This window comes from Lissotriton vulgaris, chromosome 6, assembly GCF_964263255.1.
Source record: "Lissotriton vulgaris chromosome 6, aLisVul1.2, whole genome shotgun sequence".
NCBI classification, from domain to species: domain Eukaryota; kingdom Metazoa; phylum Chordata; class Amphibia; order Caudata; family Salamandridae; genus Lissotriton; species Lissotriton vulgaris.
Window position 1 is genome coordinate 829276696 of NC_141694.1, and position 19396 is coordinate 829296091.

The 19396-nt window shown below is 43.5% G+C and overlaps 1 protein-coding gene across 1 annotated transcript in view; it reads right to left on the minus strand.

Moving 5' to 3' along the window:
- The window catches only part of ACTN2 (actinin alpha 2), a 369946-nt gene that overhangs the window by 182973 nt on the left and 167577 nt on the right, over window positions 1–19396 (minus strand). The window contains exon 3 of the mRNA XM_086926858.1: window positions 17111–17230. Coding sequence (XP_086782984.1) covers window positions 17111–17230 — 120 coding nt within the window. The remainder of the gene's footprint in view (window positions 1–17110; window positions 17231–19396) is intronic.

The following is a 19396-nucleotide window of genomic DNA, read 5'->3' on the forward strand; positions in this document are numbered from 1 at the left end:
GACTACAAATCACCACAGTGTGTTCCAACCCATCACACTGCATTGCATTCTAGGGAAGGTAACTCACCCCTTGACACGGTTCCACTACCTAGCTCTGCATTCTTGCTCTGCATTCTTGGAACACTATCCTTCCACACTGCATCTAAGACTGCCACACTCTATGATAGGGACAACAAAACCCCAAATTGCAATGTTAGGGCAATAAGCCATTGCATTTATTCCCTGGGGAAGAAACCCGTCTTACTGTGCTGCAATTGCAGCAGTGTACTGTGTAATAGGAACATTATCCACTACTTTCTACATTGTAAAAGTTACATAAACCTGTTACCCTGAACTATGCGCTGTTGTCACCAACTGTACACTAGGGACTCTAACATGCAGAAATCTATCCTATGCCTCTAGCCTGCCACGTCTCATCTTATGGGCTGTAACCCACCACAGTTCACTGCAAATTAGTGACACAAGTCCATTCCACATGGAACTACTTCCTACATGCAAGAATCTACCCTCTAAACACTTTGATCACTAAAATGACTAAATGTAATCTTGGGATATTAACTCAAAACACAACACTTCATGTTAAGGATGATAACCGACCACCCTGCTCTACATCCTACGGTCGCTACACTATCATGGTGCATCCTAGGGACACTAATCCACATATCTGCATCCTAGGGAAATTCATGCACATGCACAACTTTGCATCCTACGGACACTAATTTATGAAGTTACACTGCACTCCTGTGGCACAATCACATCATAGTGAATTGCATCCTAAGAACACCAGACCCCCACATTGTACTCTACTCCACCACGCTGCACTACATGCTAGGAACATTAACAATCTAGGGTCACTAACCCTCCACAGATCATTGCATCCTGGATAATTTAACCAAATACACATCACTGCATTTTAGGGATACTAGACCAATACACTGTGCTGAAGCGTGATGACAATAACCATTCACACTGACCTGAATTTTAGTGACACTGATGGAACACAAATCACTGTATCTCGGTGACCCTAATCCACCACCTGTGTGACACTAACCAACTACTTTGCACTGGATCCTAGGGACTCTAATACTTTTTACTAAATGCCTTCATTGAGTCACTACCTCACCACTCTACAGTGCACACCAGGAACACCACTTTGCGTCATCCTGGGAACATTAGTCCATTACACTGCCTCTTGGTGATGCTAATCACCACACTGTATGGCATCGTGGACAAACTATCACAGTATATAGTATATAGTGTGGAAGCTACCACCCCACATTTTAATGAACCCCAGTAACAATAACCCACCACACTGCATCCTAAAGGCGTCCTGCCAAAGAACCCTGCATTTTTTGGACCCTTGCCCTTAAACTACCATCGGAACACTAGTACACCATACTTAAAGGCATCCTAGGGACACTCACCCCCACACCAATCAGAATCCTAGGGGCACAAGCCAACTACGTTGCACTGCTCCCCAGTGGTACAAAATACCACAAAACATTTAGGAGACTTGCCCACAATACTTTGCTACATTCTATTGTCATTAATACAGCACATTGAACTGTTGCCCTGGTGCTGAAAACCAACACACTTCACTGCACCACAAAGGCAATTTCAAAGGCACTCTAAAATGAGAGGACATATCAAAGAAATTACATCATAAAGGCAGAAGCAACCATATTGTACCCTATTTCTATAACCCATCCAAGTGCATCAGAGAGGCTTCCATACAATGCACCACATTTTAAGGGTACTAGCTTTCAGTAAGAAAATGTATCTTTTTGCAATTCATCCTCGCTGTGTTGCTTTGGATGTCTGATATACTTTAACTTTACAATGAAAGCAGTCTGCCAAACAAGCCTCTGCCACAGGTGTCCTTTATAGATACACAACCTTTTTCATTTTCAAATCATCATAACACTCACACTGATGAGCCAACTGTCTGTATGCATGCTCCTTACAAGTTCCATATAGTGCAGACATGAGGAAGTAAAGATACATTGATTTCTCTCTGGGACAGGGTTCTCCAAAGTTAGTCCTGGAGGGCCTGATCCATACCAGATTTTTAGAATATCCCCATTCATATAAATGTAGTTCTCTTAAAAATCTGGCATGGATCCGGCCTTCTGGGACCGACTTAGGAGGAACCTGCTGTGGGATGACACATTTTTTACATCTTGTAGGAAGCTGCTACTTCTAAGGAATGGACACACAATAACGACAACAAAAACAGAGGGAAATTCACGAGAGCTACCATGTGTTGCATTTGGGATGCAATGAACTCTGGGGTTCTTTTACAATTCAGAAAAGGAACTTTATTTGAAGCGTAATGGGCTGGAATGACAGGGCCAGTGGTGCAGTTTGGGAATAGGTGAAAGCTTCACCCAGCTGTGATGGAACCAATCATCTGTACATTTTGTGTGCAAAGTAATATTAGATGTTTTTTTGCCACAAAGTATATTTCCAGAAAAGTCACAGTGCTGAAAGTCTAAGAGTGGGAAGCCGTGGAATTTTAATAGTATTGGCTACAATTGGTTGGGCTTTATCGCTAATTTGAAACCGGTCAACCTATTAAAATGCCCTGCAGGCCGATTCCAACCGCAGAATCCGCATGCAATTAAAGAAAAGAGAAGAAAGACATCTCTGCCTGTCGCTGCACTGAAGAAGTCCTACGTTTCTGCATGTGGAGGAGAGAAAATTGGCCCCTAGCTTAAGCATGAGCGAATTTTGCGGATCTCGCGTTCGCGAATTTTGCGGATTTGCGGATTCGCAATCCGCAAAATCCGCGAATTCCCGCGAATTTGCGGATTTTTTTTTTTTTGTGTTCGCCCGTGTTTCTGCCAGTTCGCGAGGGTTTTGTACACTTTCGCAAATTGCGAACTTACCTGTCGGGTCGCAAGTTTCGCGAACTTGTTGTTTCTACGTGTCCAGCCTGTTTGGGACACTCTTCTTCATCACTGCCACTCTCTGTCACCACTGCCACTCTCTGACTACTCATGCCACCCTCTGGCCCACCCATGCCACCCTCTGTTTCATCACCACACCCTCTGGTTGTCCAGTGTACATTATTTTCGGCAAAGCAAAGCACACCTTCCCTGCCTCAAGTGACCTGAATTAATTTGGGGCTGATTAATGTGTCACAGAATATTTTTTTAGCTGGCACCTGCTTCCTTAGTGCGCCCTGATTAGTGATCTTTTGCACTTGCTAAGTGCTTTCATTGTTGCAAAATTAGTTACAACACCTGCCCTGCCCCAACTGACAATAATGAATTAGGGGCTGATTAATGGATTTTAACTTCCAGCCTGGCTCCTGCTTGTCTCCCTTAGCTGTAATTCAGGACCTTTGTGGCATATGTGTAACTATTCTGAGGTTCAGAGCAGGGTCACATAATAGTTTCAACTGGCAACTGAACTCTGGAGGGGCCCCTCAGGAAGCACTACAGGAAATGGCTACTAATGATGAGCCTGAACTTTTGAACCTGGTAAGTAGTTACTTTCAGTTTTGCTAAAATCGTATTTCTGCAATTTTGCACTTATTCGCGGGGCGCGAACTCACGCGAACTCACGCGAACAGTGCGAGCAGTGCGAGCAAAATCCGCTGCTCGCGGATTTGCGGATTTTGCGGGAGATTCGCAAATCTCGCGGATTGCGGATTTCCCGAAAATCCGCAAAATCCGCGAGCGGAACGGATTTTCCGCCCATGCCTACCCTAGCTCTATCTTGGACTTCTCCTCCATATTTCTCCAGGGCTTGTTGTGCCAGTCTCTTGCTAACCCATGGGATGTGCAACTGAGGTCCACTTGCCCGAGTGGAACTTTCCTCCTGTGACTGAAGACAGCAGAGAGTCTAGAAACAGAAGCAGCTGTTGCCTGACTGGAAGCACACCAGTGGACCTGTTGCAATTGGACAATATTTATCCCAGCCCCTGTGAAGTTTTTCTCTACGGCTACAGGATGCAGAGGGGCCAGAGCACAGAGGAAGCTGTTGCCTGCTGTAGAGCATTTCAGTCTACTAATTCGAACTTGACATTGTGTTCTGAACAAGAAAATAAAGCTGTGCAAGGAGTTTTATCAAGGTAGTAGAGCTGCAAGATTATTTACAGAAAACCGAAGAGGAAGAACAAAAGTTACTTACCTGTAAACTGTGGTTCTCCAGTATTTGTGTCTTTCATAGATTCACATGCTTGAATAATTCCCTGTCGTCGAAGTGGGAGTTCCACAGTACATAATATAGTAGTAAGAATCATATATACATAGAAATCCATATCCATATACTACTATTATAAAGAGAGAGTCCAAACCTTTGAGGCGGGTAAGCTCAAGAAGTACAGCACCAATCACAACACCCAATACAGCATTGGAAAGGACAGTTGCAGCAGATGGACATAGGCTATACAAGTGGCCACTATATACATTACAAAGGTAAAAGAATCTTAGGGGTAAAGTAGTCCCTTGTGGGCATGGGCGTTGTGCTATCAGCGATGGGTGTGGCAAACAAACCTTCACAGGACTCCCTTGTTGGCGTGGGCATTGTGAGAGGGGCGTGGACAAACAGCAAACATCAATAGGCGCAGCATTCACGGGGCGCAGGGCGCTCCATTCCCCGTCATTACTGGTAAAAGCGAAAACGGCATTGTAAACAAAAACCTTCACATTACTCCGTTGTGGGCCTGGCCGTTGTCAGAGGGGCGTGGCAAAACCTGAATTGGCGCCGCATTCACGGGGCGCGCCTCGTGGACGTTTTCAGAGGAGCGTGGCCAAACACCAATGGGCAAGGCTTCACGGGCCGCGGCATTGCTACGGTGCTCACGCGTGGGCTCAAGCCACTCAGCCTAACAGCCGGGATCACAAAGCTTTGCATACTGCTCCGGTGCTCAGGCGGGGGTTCAAGCCACTCACACTAACAGCGGGGAGCACAAGCTTCGCTTATTGCACGTGCAGGCCTCACAAGCACGCTGTCACGCACTGCAGTCTCAGCATACACAGATTTACAACAGGCACCCTTCGCATTTACCACTGCCAAAATTGTTACGGCCCTCAAGCGGGGATTAAGGCCAATCAAGGTACCGGCGAACATTATAAAGCTTTCACAAAATAACACACACGTGCAGGTCTTGCAAACACGCTGTGACGCACTGCAGTGTCAGCGTACACACATTTACAACAGCCACACAACGTCAGACAGAACGCTCTTAGGGATTCTATAAGCAACTTACTACACAGCACCCACAAGATGCAAACGTTACCGCTTAGGAGGCACATATCATGAACCCTCTTCCTAACAGTGCATGCACAAGTGCACAGCCATATTGCACAGAACTTTGCAACTAACGTTACCGTCTATGACCAACTTCAATTAACAGGTACATAACGACGTGTAAGCTCAATCATAAATAACGCTCCTAAATAATCTTACATTTTGTGATACTTACCTAATGGTGCTAACCTCACGGTTTACTTTTTTCCAATGACTACAATGAAAAGGCTTTCAGAGGCACAGTTGCTCCATATAGACGCCAACGACAGAACTCTAAAAGACATTAGAAGTTCCACAGAAATAATGGGTGGGGTAACTTTTGTGTTTGCTGGTGACTTCAGACAAACTCTTCCTGTTGTTCCAAGAGGAACGCGTGCTGATATACTGAAAGCATGCTTAAAAGCATCACACCTCTGGGACTCTGTACAACATCTCACCTTACGCACTAACATGAGGCAGCACTTTGGGAGGTGGAGATACTCAATTTGCAGATCTTCTACTACAAGTAGGGAATGGAGAAGTACCTAACACTAATGGGAATATTAATATACACAACTTAGGTACGCCTGTCTCTACCTTACATCAACTCATACACCATGTATACCCAGACATTGAATATATTCTTACAAAAGACTACCGATGGATTTGCGAAAGAGTTATAGTTGCACCCAGAAACTCCAGTATCAACCATATCAATGAACACATACTACTACAAATTCCGGGTAATGCAAAAATATATAAATCCATTGATACAGTATTAGATACTCAAGACGCCGTGCATTATCCGCATGAATTCCTAAACTCACTTAACCCTTCCGGACTTCCACCTCATATTCTCAAAATTAAAGTTGGGATTCCTATCATGTTATTACGCAACCTGCATCCGCCCAATCTATCCAATGGTACACGCCTACAAGTTACAAGTCTTTTACCATATGTAATTAAAGCAACTATTCTCTCTGGCCCAGCTGCAGGACAGTTAGCTCACATTCCACACATACCCATGATCCCTACTGATCGACTGTTTCAATTTAAACGCTTGCAGTTTCCTATTAACATTGCCTTTGCTTCTACCATTAACAAATCTCAAGGTCAAACATAAAAAGTCATAGGCGTAGACTTACGAGAAGACTGCTTCACCCTACGCACAGTTATATGTTGCACTCTCTAGGTCTGGCAATGTCGAAAACCAATTTATTCTCCGTCCAGATTCAACTGAAACTAAAAATGTTGTATACTGTGAGATCTTACAATAAATTTTGCTTGACTATTACAACCCTTTGCACACATTCTATTTCAGCCCCGGACAACGTCGGGACGGGCTGCTAGTATATATATAAAAATATATATATACATAGAAATATATAAGTACAAATATCAATAATATGTGTATTTAAAAGTAGAAATTTTGTTAAAAAAATAAATACCATAGAACAGCATAGCCCATAGAAAGCATTGAGGGAGAGCTCAGTTTAATAACATATCTGAGTCATTATAATGGTCCACATTCCAGCCAATCAGGCTGTAGCACCCTCTAGAACCTTCTCCTCAGAAGCTCAAGCCCTCCGATTTTCGCAGCACAAGAGTGACCAAAGAGTGCATGAGGAGAAGAGAGCCGCTGAGGGGAGGAAGGGTGGGTCGGATGTGAATCTATGAAAGACACAAATAATGGAGAACCACAGTTTACAGGGAAGTAACTTTTGTTCTTCTCCAGTATTTGTGTGTCTTTCATAGATTCACATGCTTGAATAAGAATAGAAAGCAGTAAGCCATAACCATAAGAGTCATAAAAGGCAATAATGAAAAGTACATTCATATAAATATAAATTGGTAACATTGCATTATTTGCACAAGAATAACCTTTTATGACAGGAGGCGGGAAGCAGCAGAGGCTCACCTTTATTTGAAGAGATTTCAAAGCACCGCTTGACCCACAGCAGTGTCCTCAGCGTTAGCCGTCTCCAGACAGTAGTGCCTTGTAAACGTGTGCCTGCTGGACCACGTTGCTGCCCTACAGATCTGATGTAGAGGCACTCCAGCAAATTGGGCAGTAGAGTATGCTACTGCTCTCGTCGAGTGTGCTCGCACCGGAGCAGAAAGAGGCTTGCCAGCCCGTTGATGGCAGAAGGAGATGGCAGAAGAAATCCAGCGAGTGATGGTCTGTTTGGTGACCGGATGTCCCTTGCGCATTCGCCCATAGGCCACAAAAAGTTGGTCTGACTTTCGAAATGCAGCAGTGCGCTGAATGTAGAATTTGAGGCATTGCTTTAGGTCTAGCGAATGAAGAGTACGCTCAGCGGGAGACTGAGGGTTAGGGAAGAAAGTCTTGAGTATTACAGGTTCATTTAGGTGGAAGTCAGATGGAATATAACTTAGAGTCATACGTAGCACGACAGGGTCCTTTGAAAACTGAAAAAAAGGTGGCTGAATGGTAAAAGCTTGTATGTCACTCACCCATCGGGAGGACGTAAGTGCGAGTAGGAGGGAAACCTTCCAAGTAAGGAATTTCAAATCCGCTGAGTGGATTGGTTCAAATGGAGATGCTAGAGGAGAATCAGGAGGAGGGGATGGAGTCTGAGCCTGGTAATTGTCCCAATCTGTTAAGTTACCGTCATCATACTGGTCCGTATTATTATTATGATTATCATCATCATCATGACCAGCGTCTTGATGAATTGGTGACCGAGCCGGTGCAACCGGAATTGATGCCGACATTGAAGGTGGCGGTGGAGAGGCCTGCGAAGAAGGTGGAAAACGACGATTATAGTTGTCCAGAATATGTTGAAGGTTTGTAATCAAGGACAATGGTAATTGAGCCATAGAAACACCTGGGTCATCATGTTGATTGGTATCTGCAATGGAGGTATGCGACTCCCGAGCATCGTCATCATAGTCCTGGTATTTGATATGCAGCTCTGAAGGGCTTCTGGCAGCACGAAAGTTATCATTAGCATATGAATCATCAGAGGAATCCTCACCAGCAGATTCAAACAATTGAGCTGGCGGACCTGTTGGATGCTGTAAAGGGCTCAAAACCAGTGATGATGGACGTTTTCTCATTGTAGCCGTTACCACCGGAAACGTGGTTGCAGTCGCTAGGGAATATTGCGCCGTCGACGGTCCCTACGACGAACTCGTCGTCGAAGTCATCATGGAGGCCGTCGTCGATGATGACACGGGCGTCGACAAAGAGGTGGTTGCCGTCGACGAAGCCGAGACCCTCGTCGATGAGGACACAGGCGTCGATGAAGAGGTTGCAGCCGTCGACAAAGCCTTCAGGGTCGACGGAGCCACCGTCGACGAGGATAGTGTCGACGAGGTACTCGATGACGACTAGCCCACCGTCGATGCAGTGTCCATATAATTTTTGATAGTTTCCAAGGCATCGTCCACAGGCTTGCCGAAGAGGGATTCCCCATCGAAGGGCATATCGAGTATCTTCGCTTGCACTTCCGGTCGAAAAGACGTAGCCTTAATCCAGCCCTGCCTTCTTAAGACTGCGGCGCCTGCCATTTGTCGGAATCCTGTAGATCAAATATTGATTGCGCAATCTATAAATTCCGACTAAATCTTTTCCCCCTCTGGAAGGATTTTTTGTGCTTCCGCCCTAGAGGATTCTGGAATCAGGTCGACCAAGACTGAGATTTCCGACCACATTTGTCGATCGTATCGTCGGCGGATGGCTAATGAGTTTGCCACCCTCACTGTAGTCGCCACCAGGGTGGAGAACTTCTTGTCGATGGTATCCAGGCGTCGACCTTCCTGATCAGGCGGGGATGTTAAAGGAGAATCTGGATTACAGGATCTCTTTTGGGCAGCCTGCGTAATCACCGAGTCCGGCTTCGGCTGAGAAACAAGGCAGGCAGGTGAATTTGCAGGCGCCTTGTATTTCTTGTCAATACGTGGGAGTACGGCCGGAACTGAATTAGGCCGTTCCATGAGTTTGAGTCCTTCCTGCCAGATGAAGTATATAATAGGAATGGCATGCACTTGTTTCAAAGGTTGGTCTTTAAAATCATAATGAAAACAATCCTCTTGTCTGGTGATCAAAGGCAAGTGGAAACGTTTCGCTGCCCTTCCCATTAGAAGGTGAAATCCTCCTATATCCACTGGAGGAGATGAAGGGGGTAGCGTCGACGATAATTGACGCGTCGACGAAGCCTTCGTCGACGAATGAAGTTTGGGATGGGCCGTTGACGAGATGATTTTTCTTAGCCGTCGACAAGATTTTTATAGTCGACGAGATAGGCCGGACCTCCTGGACCATCGCTGACGAGGTAGATGATGTCGTCGACAGTGTTGGTCGTCGTCGAAGTAGGAATGAGGTCGAGGGATCTCGTCATCATTGACGGGCCCGTCGACGGGCTGGCACTTGATTTAGAGGACGAGGGCACAGCAGGGGTCTGCGACGCCAGAGAACTAGGTCCGGCAGGCGTAGAGGCTGGCAGACCCCGTGGGGAGACCGATTTCTGCGTGTCCACAAGTTTCTTCTTTTTCAGAAAAGGAGAAGGAATGTCAGTCTCTGACCCACTTTTCAGAGAGGTCCTAGAATGGTGGGAAGACACACTCTCTATGTCAGACACTGGGTTGTCTGATGTCTTCAACTTCTATAACCACAGGAGGAGACGGGCCTCTCTATCCTTTAACGTTTTTGAAGAAAAAGTTCTGCAAGATTTGCAACTCCTTACCTCATGGTCCGGATATAAGCAGTAGATGCATTTCTTATGAGGGTCCTCAGAGAAAAGGCAACGTTTTCCACAGGCAGAACATGGTCTGAACAAAGACTTTTTTGAAGAAGACATAGTCTTGAAGTTTTGAAGAGTTGAAGTAGCAAAAACTGAGCAGAGCTCAGGGAGACTCCCTTCACACGACATGCGGTAGAAAATCTGAGGGCTTGAGCTTCTGAGGAGAAGGTTCTAGAGGGTGCTACAGCCTGATTGGCTGGAATGTGGACCATTATAATGACTCAGATATGTTACTAAAGTTCGCTCTCCCTCAATGCTTTCTATGGGCTATGCTGTTCTATGGTATTTTTTTTAACAACATTTCTACTTTTAAATACGCATATTATTGATATTTGTACTTATATATTTCTATGTATATATATATATTTTTATATATATATTTCTATGTATATATGTTTCTTACTACTGTTTTATGTACCGTGGGACTCCCACTTCGACGACAGGGAATTATTCAAGCATGTGAATCCATGAAAGACACACGAATACTGGTGAACTGAACAATGTGTCAATGCTGCCTGAAAACAAAATATCGTTTGCAGCTTCATGTTTGTGTTTTTTTTCTCTGGAGCATTCCCCCGATGTATCCAATATGGTTATTCCCTTCTGAGCACCTGTGATTTTCATTACAAACTGGTGAACAAGGTTCTAGGCCCCAGATAAGCATGCTGAAGAGATTCAAATTGGCCTGATAGAAGCTTAAACTGCCAGATTACATCTTCTCCAGGCAGTGAAACCATTGAATAGGCTGTGGCTTTCAGGTAGTTAGGATCCCAGAAGTCTATGGCAACGAAAGCAATACAGTAAAAACAGAAGACTTCACCTCTAACGTATAACTCTTGCAGATACTGTACCACTGCATAAGCTTTGGCTCTCGGATAACCACAATCCAGATTGCTCTATCTTTAAAAGTCCACTGCTTAAGGGTATCCAGCGTATCTGGATCCCTTGTGAACTTCGGGAGGCCCAGTACTGGAGTCTTTCTGTGGCTGAAGAAGCATTTTACACTTAAGGGGTTGTTCACAAGCCCCTTGCGCTACCAGTGCGTCACATTTAATATGGAGAGTGATGTACCGGTGGCGCAGGGAGCTTGTAAATAAGCCACTTAATTTTTTTGTTAAAAAAAGTCAAATATAAAAATAAATCATGAACCATAACTACATGAATAGGGTTCCTAGGTTGAAAACAAAATCCACTGAGTGTATGGTATAAGCTCAAAACGGTTGTTCTCTAATGAGTGTATTTATTTTTCATCTACTTTTTTGGTATTGTCCTTCGGCCCACAGAACAAAAAGATATTCAGGGGACACCCATATTTATCTCAAACAATCCTTACGAGGCATAGCACAGCATGTTTGAAGACTCACTACTGAAGATTTCTCAGGCATCATTTTGAACATGCTTGAATTAAGGTCTTATTGCCAAGCTTGTGTACTGGGCTTTGAAACTTCAAATTATTGGAAAAGAAAGCCCCAAAGATCGGCCACTTATCTCTCTTTTCTATATGTAGAAGGTACAAAGACAACTTTTGTGCATCTGAAAGTAAATTTGTTCAACTGAAAATGTGGCAGACGGCGGGTTGGAAACTTCACAGGAATTTCTGTACCCCCAGTCCCTGACCACCTACCTTACCCTCACCTGACTACCAGCAACCAACGACCTCAGAGTGAAGGTTCTCTGTGGTCGGCTGGGAATTACTGCTGAGGCTCATAGAGGGCTTCATGGTGCTGCATGTGATGGAGGTCATCTCTGGAAAGCCCTCTAAAATGTGGAAGGACTACTGTTCTTCTTTGCTATTGCCAGCATTACTTGTTCTCCTTTCACTCCTGTGCCTGACAATTCCTGAGGGTCTCCATTTCATGCTCTGATATATCTGTGGTAGGCTGTGCAGCACAGCTGGGATTCAGAGCATGGAGCTAGGAAGACTTTGTGTGTAGTACGTTATGTTATGCAGATTTGTATAGCACCCTGTCATCTAGGAGGGTATCCTGGCGCTGTGCAGGGGTGTCTAGCAAGCCAATTTAGCGAGACTATGCAAAAAGCCAGCTCTTCAGCTACATGCATGCCCTATTTCAGACAAAGAGGCTCTGGTAGGGGCTTCCAATTAGGAGCGTCACCATCCTTCTACCCTCAGCATAAACGAGGTACGCGAACAAGAGGCTTCCAGTGCTGTGGACAAAGTGCAAGCAATTTTCACAGTGAGTACAACCAGTCACCCTTTTTCCTCTTCCCAGTAAAAAGTAGGGGGTCACCTCAGGTTCTTTTCTCAGGCCTGGTAATCAATTACTCGGGACCCTTGGGTCTTGGAAACAGTCCAGAGGTTCAAAATAGACTTCTTACAACTCCCACATCAAAATTAAGTCCATCTCTAGACCAATAGAAAGTGGTGGAGGAAGAGGTGTCTTCCGTGTTAAAAAAAGGCGCCATAGTAGATGTACCACTGGATCAGAAGGTTGTGTAAGTACTTACTTTCTGGTGGAAAAGAAAGACAAAGGTTGGAGATCGGTAATAAATCTTAGAGATCTGAACAGGTTTCTAATATACAGACGATGGAAGGTATCTTTCTCTTAAGGAATATATTATTGGAAAAAGACTGGTTGGAGAAACTGGACCTCAAAGATGCCTATTTCACTATTCCCATAGCCAAAGAGAGCCAGTTCGACCTCCAATTATTTTCTCACAAAATCACCTATGGGGTCCACTGAGATTGGATTTGTTTGCAAGCAGACTCACCTTCCAGCTGAAGAGGTATTTCAGATGGATTCCAGACCCGGGTGCTCTGGCGGTGAAAGCCTTTCTGCAACCCTGGAAAGGAATGCAGTTGTATGCCTTCCTTCCTTTTGTGATGATCCAGAGAGTGCTTCAGAAATTCAGACAAGAGATATGCTCTCTGGTTTTGATAACTCCCTTTTGGCAGTCTCAGGCATGGTTTCCAATAATTTTGGAACTTCTCTGCGACAAACCCTTTCTTTTACCCACAGGGAAGGGATCTTAAGAGACATGGATGGAGGTGAACACCCTCTGAACTTGACAGGGACTTTGAACCTTCTTGCCTTGAAGGGATCAGGAGATCTAAGGAGATGTTAGAACTTTCGAGAAGAGCTGAAGAGCTCCTCGAGGAGTCCTGGGCTCCAGGTACCAGCAGTAGATACAATGGAATATGGAAAAAATGGGTATGTTGGTGTCTGGAGAGGGACTTGGATCCCTTGGAGGCACTGATAGTTGAAATAGCTAACTCTTTAGTGAACAGTTTGATAAGGGACTTAGATACAGAACGCCTAACTGCTTTTGGATCTGCAATTTTGGCTGGTCATGCTTTGTAAATGGAAGAAGTGTTGGAAAAAAGGTCATGGTGTATAGAATCCTGAAAAGTATCAGAGTAGGAAGACCTCCTAAGCCTAAATACGAGACTCCCTCAATGCTTTCTATGAAGCTAGCCTCTTTACTGTGCCTGATTTCCGTGTCATCGTGTGTCAGATGTGAAAGCTTTAGAGGCATAAGGCCGAGTTTATGATGCCTTTGGAGTGAAGTTTGAGATTATTAGTAGAACTGAATCAATGTTTTGTAGAGCGCATTATCACCTTAGAGGGTAACCTGGCGCTGCGCAGGGGTAAGCCTGGCCTAACCAATTTAGTCAGACTACTCAAAAAGCCAGGTCTCCAGCTTCATGCTGAACTGTGTGTAGCGGCAGCTCATTTCACGCTTTAGGAGAGATATAGGAGAAGGCTTGAACGCCGGATCTGGTTTTCCATATGTGTGGACTTGTCCAAGTAGGAGTCCGGATGAGTGGAGGTGTCTGGAAGGTTTGTGAAAGCAGATGCTACTGCTGAGGTATGCTGGGCCAGTGTTGTGTAATTCCTAGAAAGTGTAGGTGAGGAGTTTGAACTGTGCTTGTTTGTGTATCTGGGGTTGTGGAGCTCCTTCAGATGTGGTGTGATGTGAGTCCAGGGTGGGAGGTTGAGAGTGATTCTGGCCGCTGAGATCTGAATGGTCTGCAGCCTTCTGACGAGTTTTTTGTTAATCCCAGTAGAAGGTGTTCCTATAGTCGAGCTTGCTTGTGACGACAGAATGTGTGACAGTTTTCCAGGTGCTAATTCAGAGCCATTTGAAAATCTTCCTCAGCATCTTTAGGGTACGGAGGCATCAGGCGTTGACAGCGTAGACTTGGGCAAATATGTCAAGTTTGTTATTGATGACTATCCAGAGGTTCTTGGCATGGGTGGTATGGGTGAGTATCAGTCCGAGCTCTGTTGCCACCTTTTTCAGGTGTATCGGCTCAGTGATTGGTTGTCTCTGCTCTGGGGGAAGCTGCCACTGCTGCAGGGGTGGACCATAGCAATATGATATCTGGAGTCTCCTGCAATCTATGAAGGCAGCCAAACCCTTGGATTACTGAAACAACTAGCCTGCTTACCTATATTATTTTTCTATTTACACAGAACTATATGAAGCAAAGAGAAGTGGCTAAGTTTGGGAAAGTGTCGGTCCTTCCATATAATTTGGCAATTCAAGCAGGTCTCTTCTAGTTTTTGCACCATCCTATCCTCTCACTACCACCGCCCTTCTTAGACTGTATCCTTTCTTCTGGTCTGGTTCTTTCCAATCTCCTTATCTACAAGTAGGCTGAACACTTTCTTCCTTTCATCAACATATGCACTGATTTGTTAAGGAAATGTTGTGCTGCTGTGTTTCTGCTCCACTGGAACCCTGCTTAAATTTCCTTGTTCAGACAATGTGGAAAACAAGTGAGACTGTGCAGTGCTGGCAGAAACTCCAAGATATCAGGAATTTCCCACCTGGCAAAGACTAGGCTATCTATCTGGACACCTGCATCAAGCTGTTTTCGGCATTCTTTTGGTTGTAAAATCTTCAATGATGAATTGCTGTTCTTGCTTGATTGTTTACCTTAACCTCAAAAGGTGTAATATAATGAACATTAAAGTGCTTATGTATATGTATTGGAACAATTCTTATGTAAAGATCAGGTACTTGTTTCGGCCTAATCAGGACCTTGAGAAAATTCTTTGCCTTTCTGCTGCTCGAGGCCAGAAAAACGGTGGCAGTGGAATTAATACTTTCTCGTTTAGACTACTGCAATAGCCTCCTAGTAGGCGTCAATAAATCTACCCTGAAGAAACTGCAGGTGGTTCAACAGGCAGCAGCCAGACTGGTATTGAAACTCCCTCGCAAGGCATCAGCATCCGCTGCTCTGAAAAGTCTTCATTGGCTCCCGCTCCACAAAAGAATCTTATTCAAACTTCTCCTTACAGTCTTCAGACTGTGCGCCGATTAGGCCCAGTTTACCTTTGTGCAAGATTTAGGCCTTACACGAGAAGGAGGACACTTAGATCTACCTCTTCTAACCTCCTCTAACCTCCTTAAAATACCGGACTTCAAACTTAAAATAAGGGGAGGGAAGTCGGCGACTGTGTTAGGGGCAAAGGCCTGGAATCTCATGCCTTGTATGTTAAGATCAATAGAATCGGAAGAACAGTTCAGAAAGGCACTAAAAACATGGTTGTATGGAAAAGCTGGCCAATCATGTCTTGCACTTATTTAGTGCCTAATCAATATCTGCTCTAGTACGTGATCTGGTAACGCCAGGAGGCTCCCTTAGGAGCGACAGTTTGCGCTCTATGAAAGTTTAATTTCATTTAATCTCTGACACCCATTTACGTCTAGTTCACGCTACATACAATTGTAAATAAAAGCAAATAAAGTAAATTGAAAAGATTTCAAAGGTAAAGTCAGAAAGTAAAAAAATCTTCACTGGACTAACAACCTGGTTTTCCTCAGCTATGATCGCTTGCAACGTTTCTACAAAAGATGCCTAGGAATCTGCCAACCACATGAAAACACTCTGAACATTTTTCATGTTATTTTTTTTCCTTTACATTTGTCGTAGGATAACACTGAACTGATTTTACCGACCCGTTCCTATAAGCCGTTTTTTGATTTCTTTAAGACTTTTGATCGGATATATGATGTTACAACGCATACTTTTACTCCGCATACCATTACAACGCGGTATTTACAACGCATACCGTTACAACGCATAGCGCTTTGGGGTGCTGGATAGTGGTAAGTATAATTTACTATTCTAACTCCAGTCCCCGTGGACCCTAGGGAAGGTGTTGGATAGTAAATTAAACTTACCTCTTATCCTAGAGCGCCCCCCAGCGCAATGCGTTGTAATGGTATGCGTTGTAATGCCTGCGTTGTAGTGGTAGTGCGGAGTAAAAAATGCGTTGTCACAGGTGCATACCCTTTTGATCCCTATCACTTTTCGATATTCTTCATTTTTCTTATCATATTTTTTCTTTTTAATTAACATGTTTTTTGGCATCCAAAGTCCTTTATTGTTTATCTGTGCTGCTGTTTTATCTAGTTATTGCACATTTCCCACAAGTATTTTCTCTGAGGAAAGCCTTTCTTTCTCTTCAAATATAGGGCCTGATTTAGATCTTGGCAGGTGGGATACTCACTCACCTAAGACTGAGCAAGGATTCCTCAAAGAAACCAGTGCAACTTTGTGGGTTATGAAGTTTGCACTTTTTGGCACCAAGAGTGTAAGAGTAAAAAACAGAACTTCTTAACAATTATTGTTAGGGGGCATGGATGCGTGGCTCTCATTTAATCTTAAACTCTGTTTCAGAAAGCCAATTGCGTGCTCAGTACTAGAAGGGTTTTAGTCACCTCGGTAGTACTAAATTCATTGAACAACTGACACTTCGGCCGCCCACTACACTAGAAGCTTGGCTTCTATTTATGTTTGAACTCTGACGTCCCTTGGGTTATTTTGTTCCTGTGGCTATTTGCAGTGAGCTCTTTAAAAAGCCTCCCAGATACAACAAACTCAATCCTTTCGTGTTGAGCAACTAAGCCGTGCAAATGTTACTTTCTCACACCACTCAGTTTCCTGAGACACAAACCACAACTTCCTGATATACTCTGACGGACCTATTCTCTTCTCATGAACTGTGATAGAGTCAACACCCCCCCCCCCAAATTTTCCGTCGTCATTGGCTGCTCTTTCCAGATAGAAGTAACCCAGTGCTGCTGCCGTAAATGCCTAGGACATTACACATGCAACGTCAAAACCAACATACCTTCGGCGCCAATTGACACAAGCTTCACTCCTTTACTAGAAATGTAATCCAGGGCTTTGTTGACGTTCGCAATTTTGTGGAAGCGCATCTTCCCTCTGTCAGGTTTAGGGAGTCGTTCACCTGCATGACGATGTATAGGGTTATTGAAATACCAGAAATGTGGATAAGTACATGGCTTGGTAGGGACGTCAAAACATGCAAACATGCCATCATTGAGAAGTTAATACGAGGGGGGTGGGAAGTTGACACAGACTAGTGTTGTTCTTCTTATAAAACCATTTTATGCAATTGCACTCTTTCTACAACATTCAGGCCCTGATTAGAAGGAGCGCTGAGAAGGTTAGGTGTTGACCACGCTCAGTAAATATCAATATATTGGTTTGCAGTATTAACTGAGAGAGACAAATATATCCGATTCTGAGTGTTTCCCTAAAAATAAAGATTTACATGTAGAATCGGTATTTTCTGCACCAAATTCTATAAATGTTGATATTTATTTCATATTTTCCACCGAGGAAATTGCGGCAAGTTTCACCTGCCATTGTGCATTGAAGCAGAACTGGAGGGGTTCAGTGTTTACCGCAAATCTCAGAGTTCAAACCCCTGTGCTAAAAGGGCCTTCACTTGGAAGTTTGTTAAAGGTACAGACATCAAGTAATCACTTTCCTCTTGACACTCCAACTTATATCATGAAATAGATAAACACAATTCACTTCTAGCTACATTACCTTGAAATGCGTACATGATGAAATGAGAAGAGATAAGGAATGCTACATGAGGGGCTACGGAAATTAAAAGGGGTGGTCGAGGCGCCTTCATTCAGCGATGCCTTACACTTAAGAATTTCTGCACAATGGGACCTATTCACAACATGTATTCTGTTGCATGTTTATTAATGTTAAATAGTACTACTTAAGTACTACCAAAATGCTATTCACAAACTTACAAGTGTAAATCTACACCTCCACCGCTCCTATCTTTTTTATATTGAAAGCCTTGTACATGGAAGTTTAGCCCCTTCGCTGCGTTTGTCGGCCAACGGCCCGCGCGAGCACTACCTCCGTAGTGCTGCGAACATCCGTTGGCCGACGCCGCCCCGCCCACTCCACTAAACCGCCGCACCGCAGTGGACTTGCCGCCACGGTTAAGAGGTTAATACTTAGGGCCTGATTACGAGTTTGGCAGAGGGGATACTCCGTCACAAACGTGATGGATATCCCGTCCACCTTATCACAAGTTCCATAGAATATAATAGACTTGTAATAGGGCGGACGGGATGTCCGTCACGTTTGTGACAGAGTAACCGTGTCCGCCAAACTTGTAATCAGGCCCTTAGTAGTGAATGTGAAAAGACCAGGGGAAATGGTTGGAAAAAAGGGGAACACCTAATAGTACATGGGAAGGGTTTAGGGAAGGGTAAGGAGGGGTTTAGGGGGTTAGAGAGGGGTTTAGGGATGGACATGCACACACCCACAAAAGAGTAACCCCATTGGTATTCACAAACATTTAAAAAGGGACCCAAAACAGTAGAAAATTACTTAGGCTCAGACTGGATGAATTCAGCACCACACGTGGCCAACCACCGGTATTGAAACACCCTCTCATAGTAAATAATGATGGAGGTGGGGGACTTAAAATAAACGGCACATGAAATAATGTATGTTAAAATATATTAAATAATTGAAAATGGTACCATAAAATGTAATATAAAGTTTGAAACAATCCAAAAATAAAACAGATTTATTATTGAATTATTAAATATTTTAACACCCTTTTTTGAATGTATGTTAATGTAACATTAATTGTTACTAAAATATAATTCTATACATTACTTTTAATAATTGTGAATGAATAACAGAAAATGTATTTTTTTATTTTAGATGAAAACGTACTTTTTAATGTAACTCAACATTTCATTAATAGGGTTGTAGCAATGTTTGTTTTGGTCTGTTTTTATAATGCGTTCATAAATTAGTTTAGATGATGATTTCACATAAAAATATTTTTCTTAAATTCGATGGGGATTGAAAAAAACCTTACATTTTCACTATATTCTACCATATAGTTGAGGTGAAGGTCTTCCCGCGGTAAATTATAGCGAAGAGGTAAACAGTTTATTAATCATTATAATAAATTAGAAAATTAATATTTGTATTAACTATTGTCAAAAATTAATTGTACATATTTATTTAAAATGTAGAACAATAGAAAAAAGGATACTGCACTAATAACATACTTTTGATTTGAATCCTTAATTAATTTAAATACATTAAATTCAATTAAAAT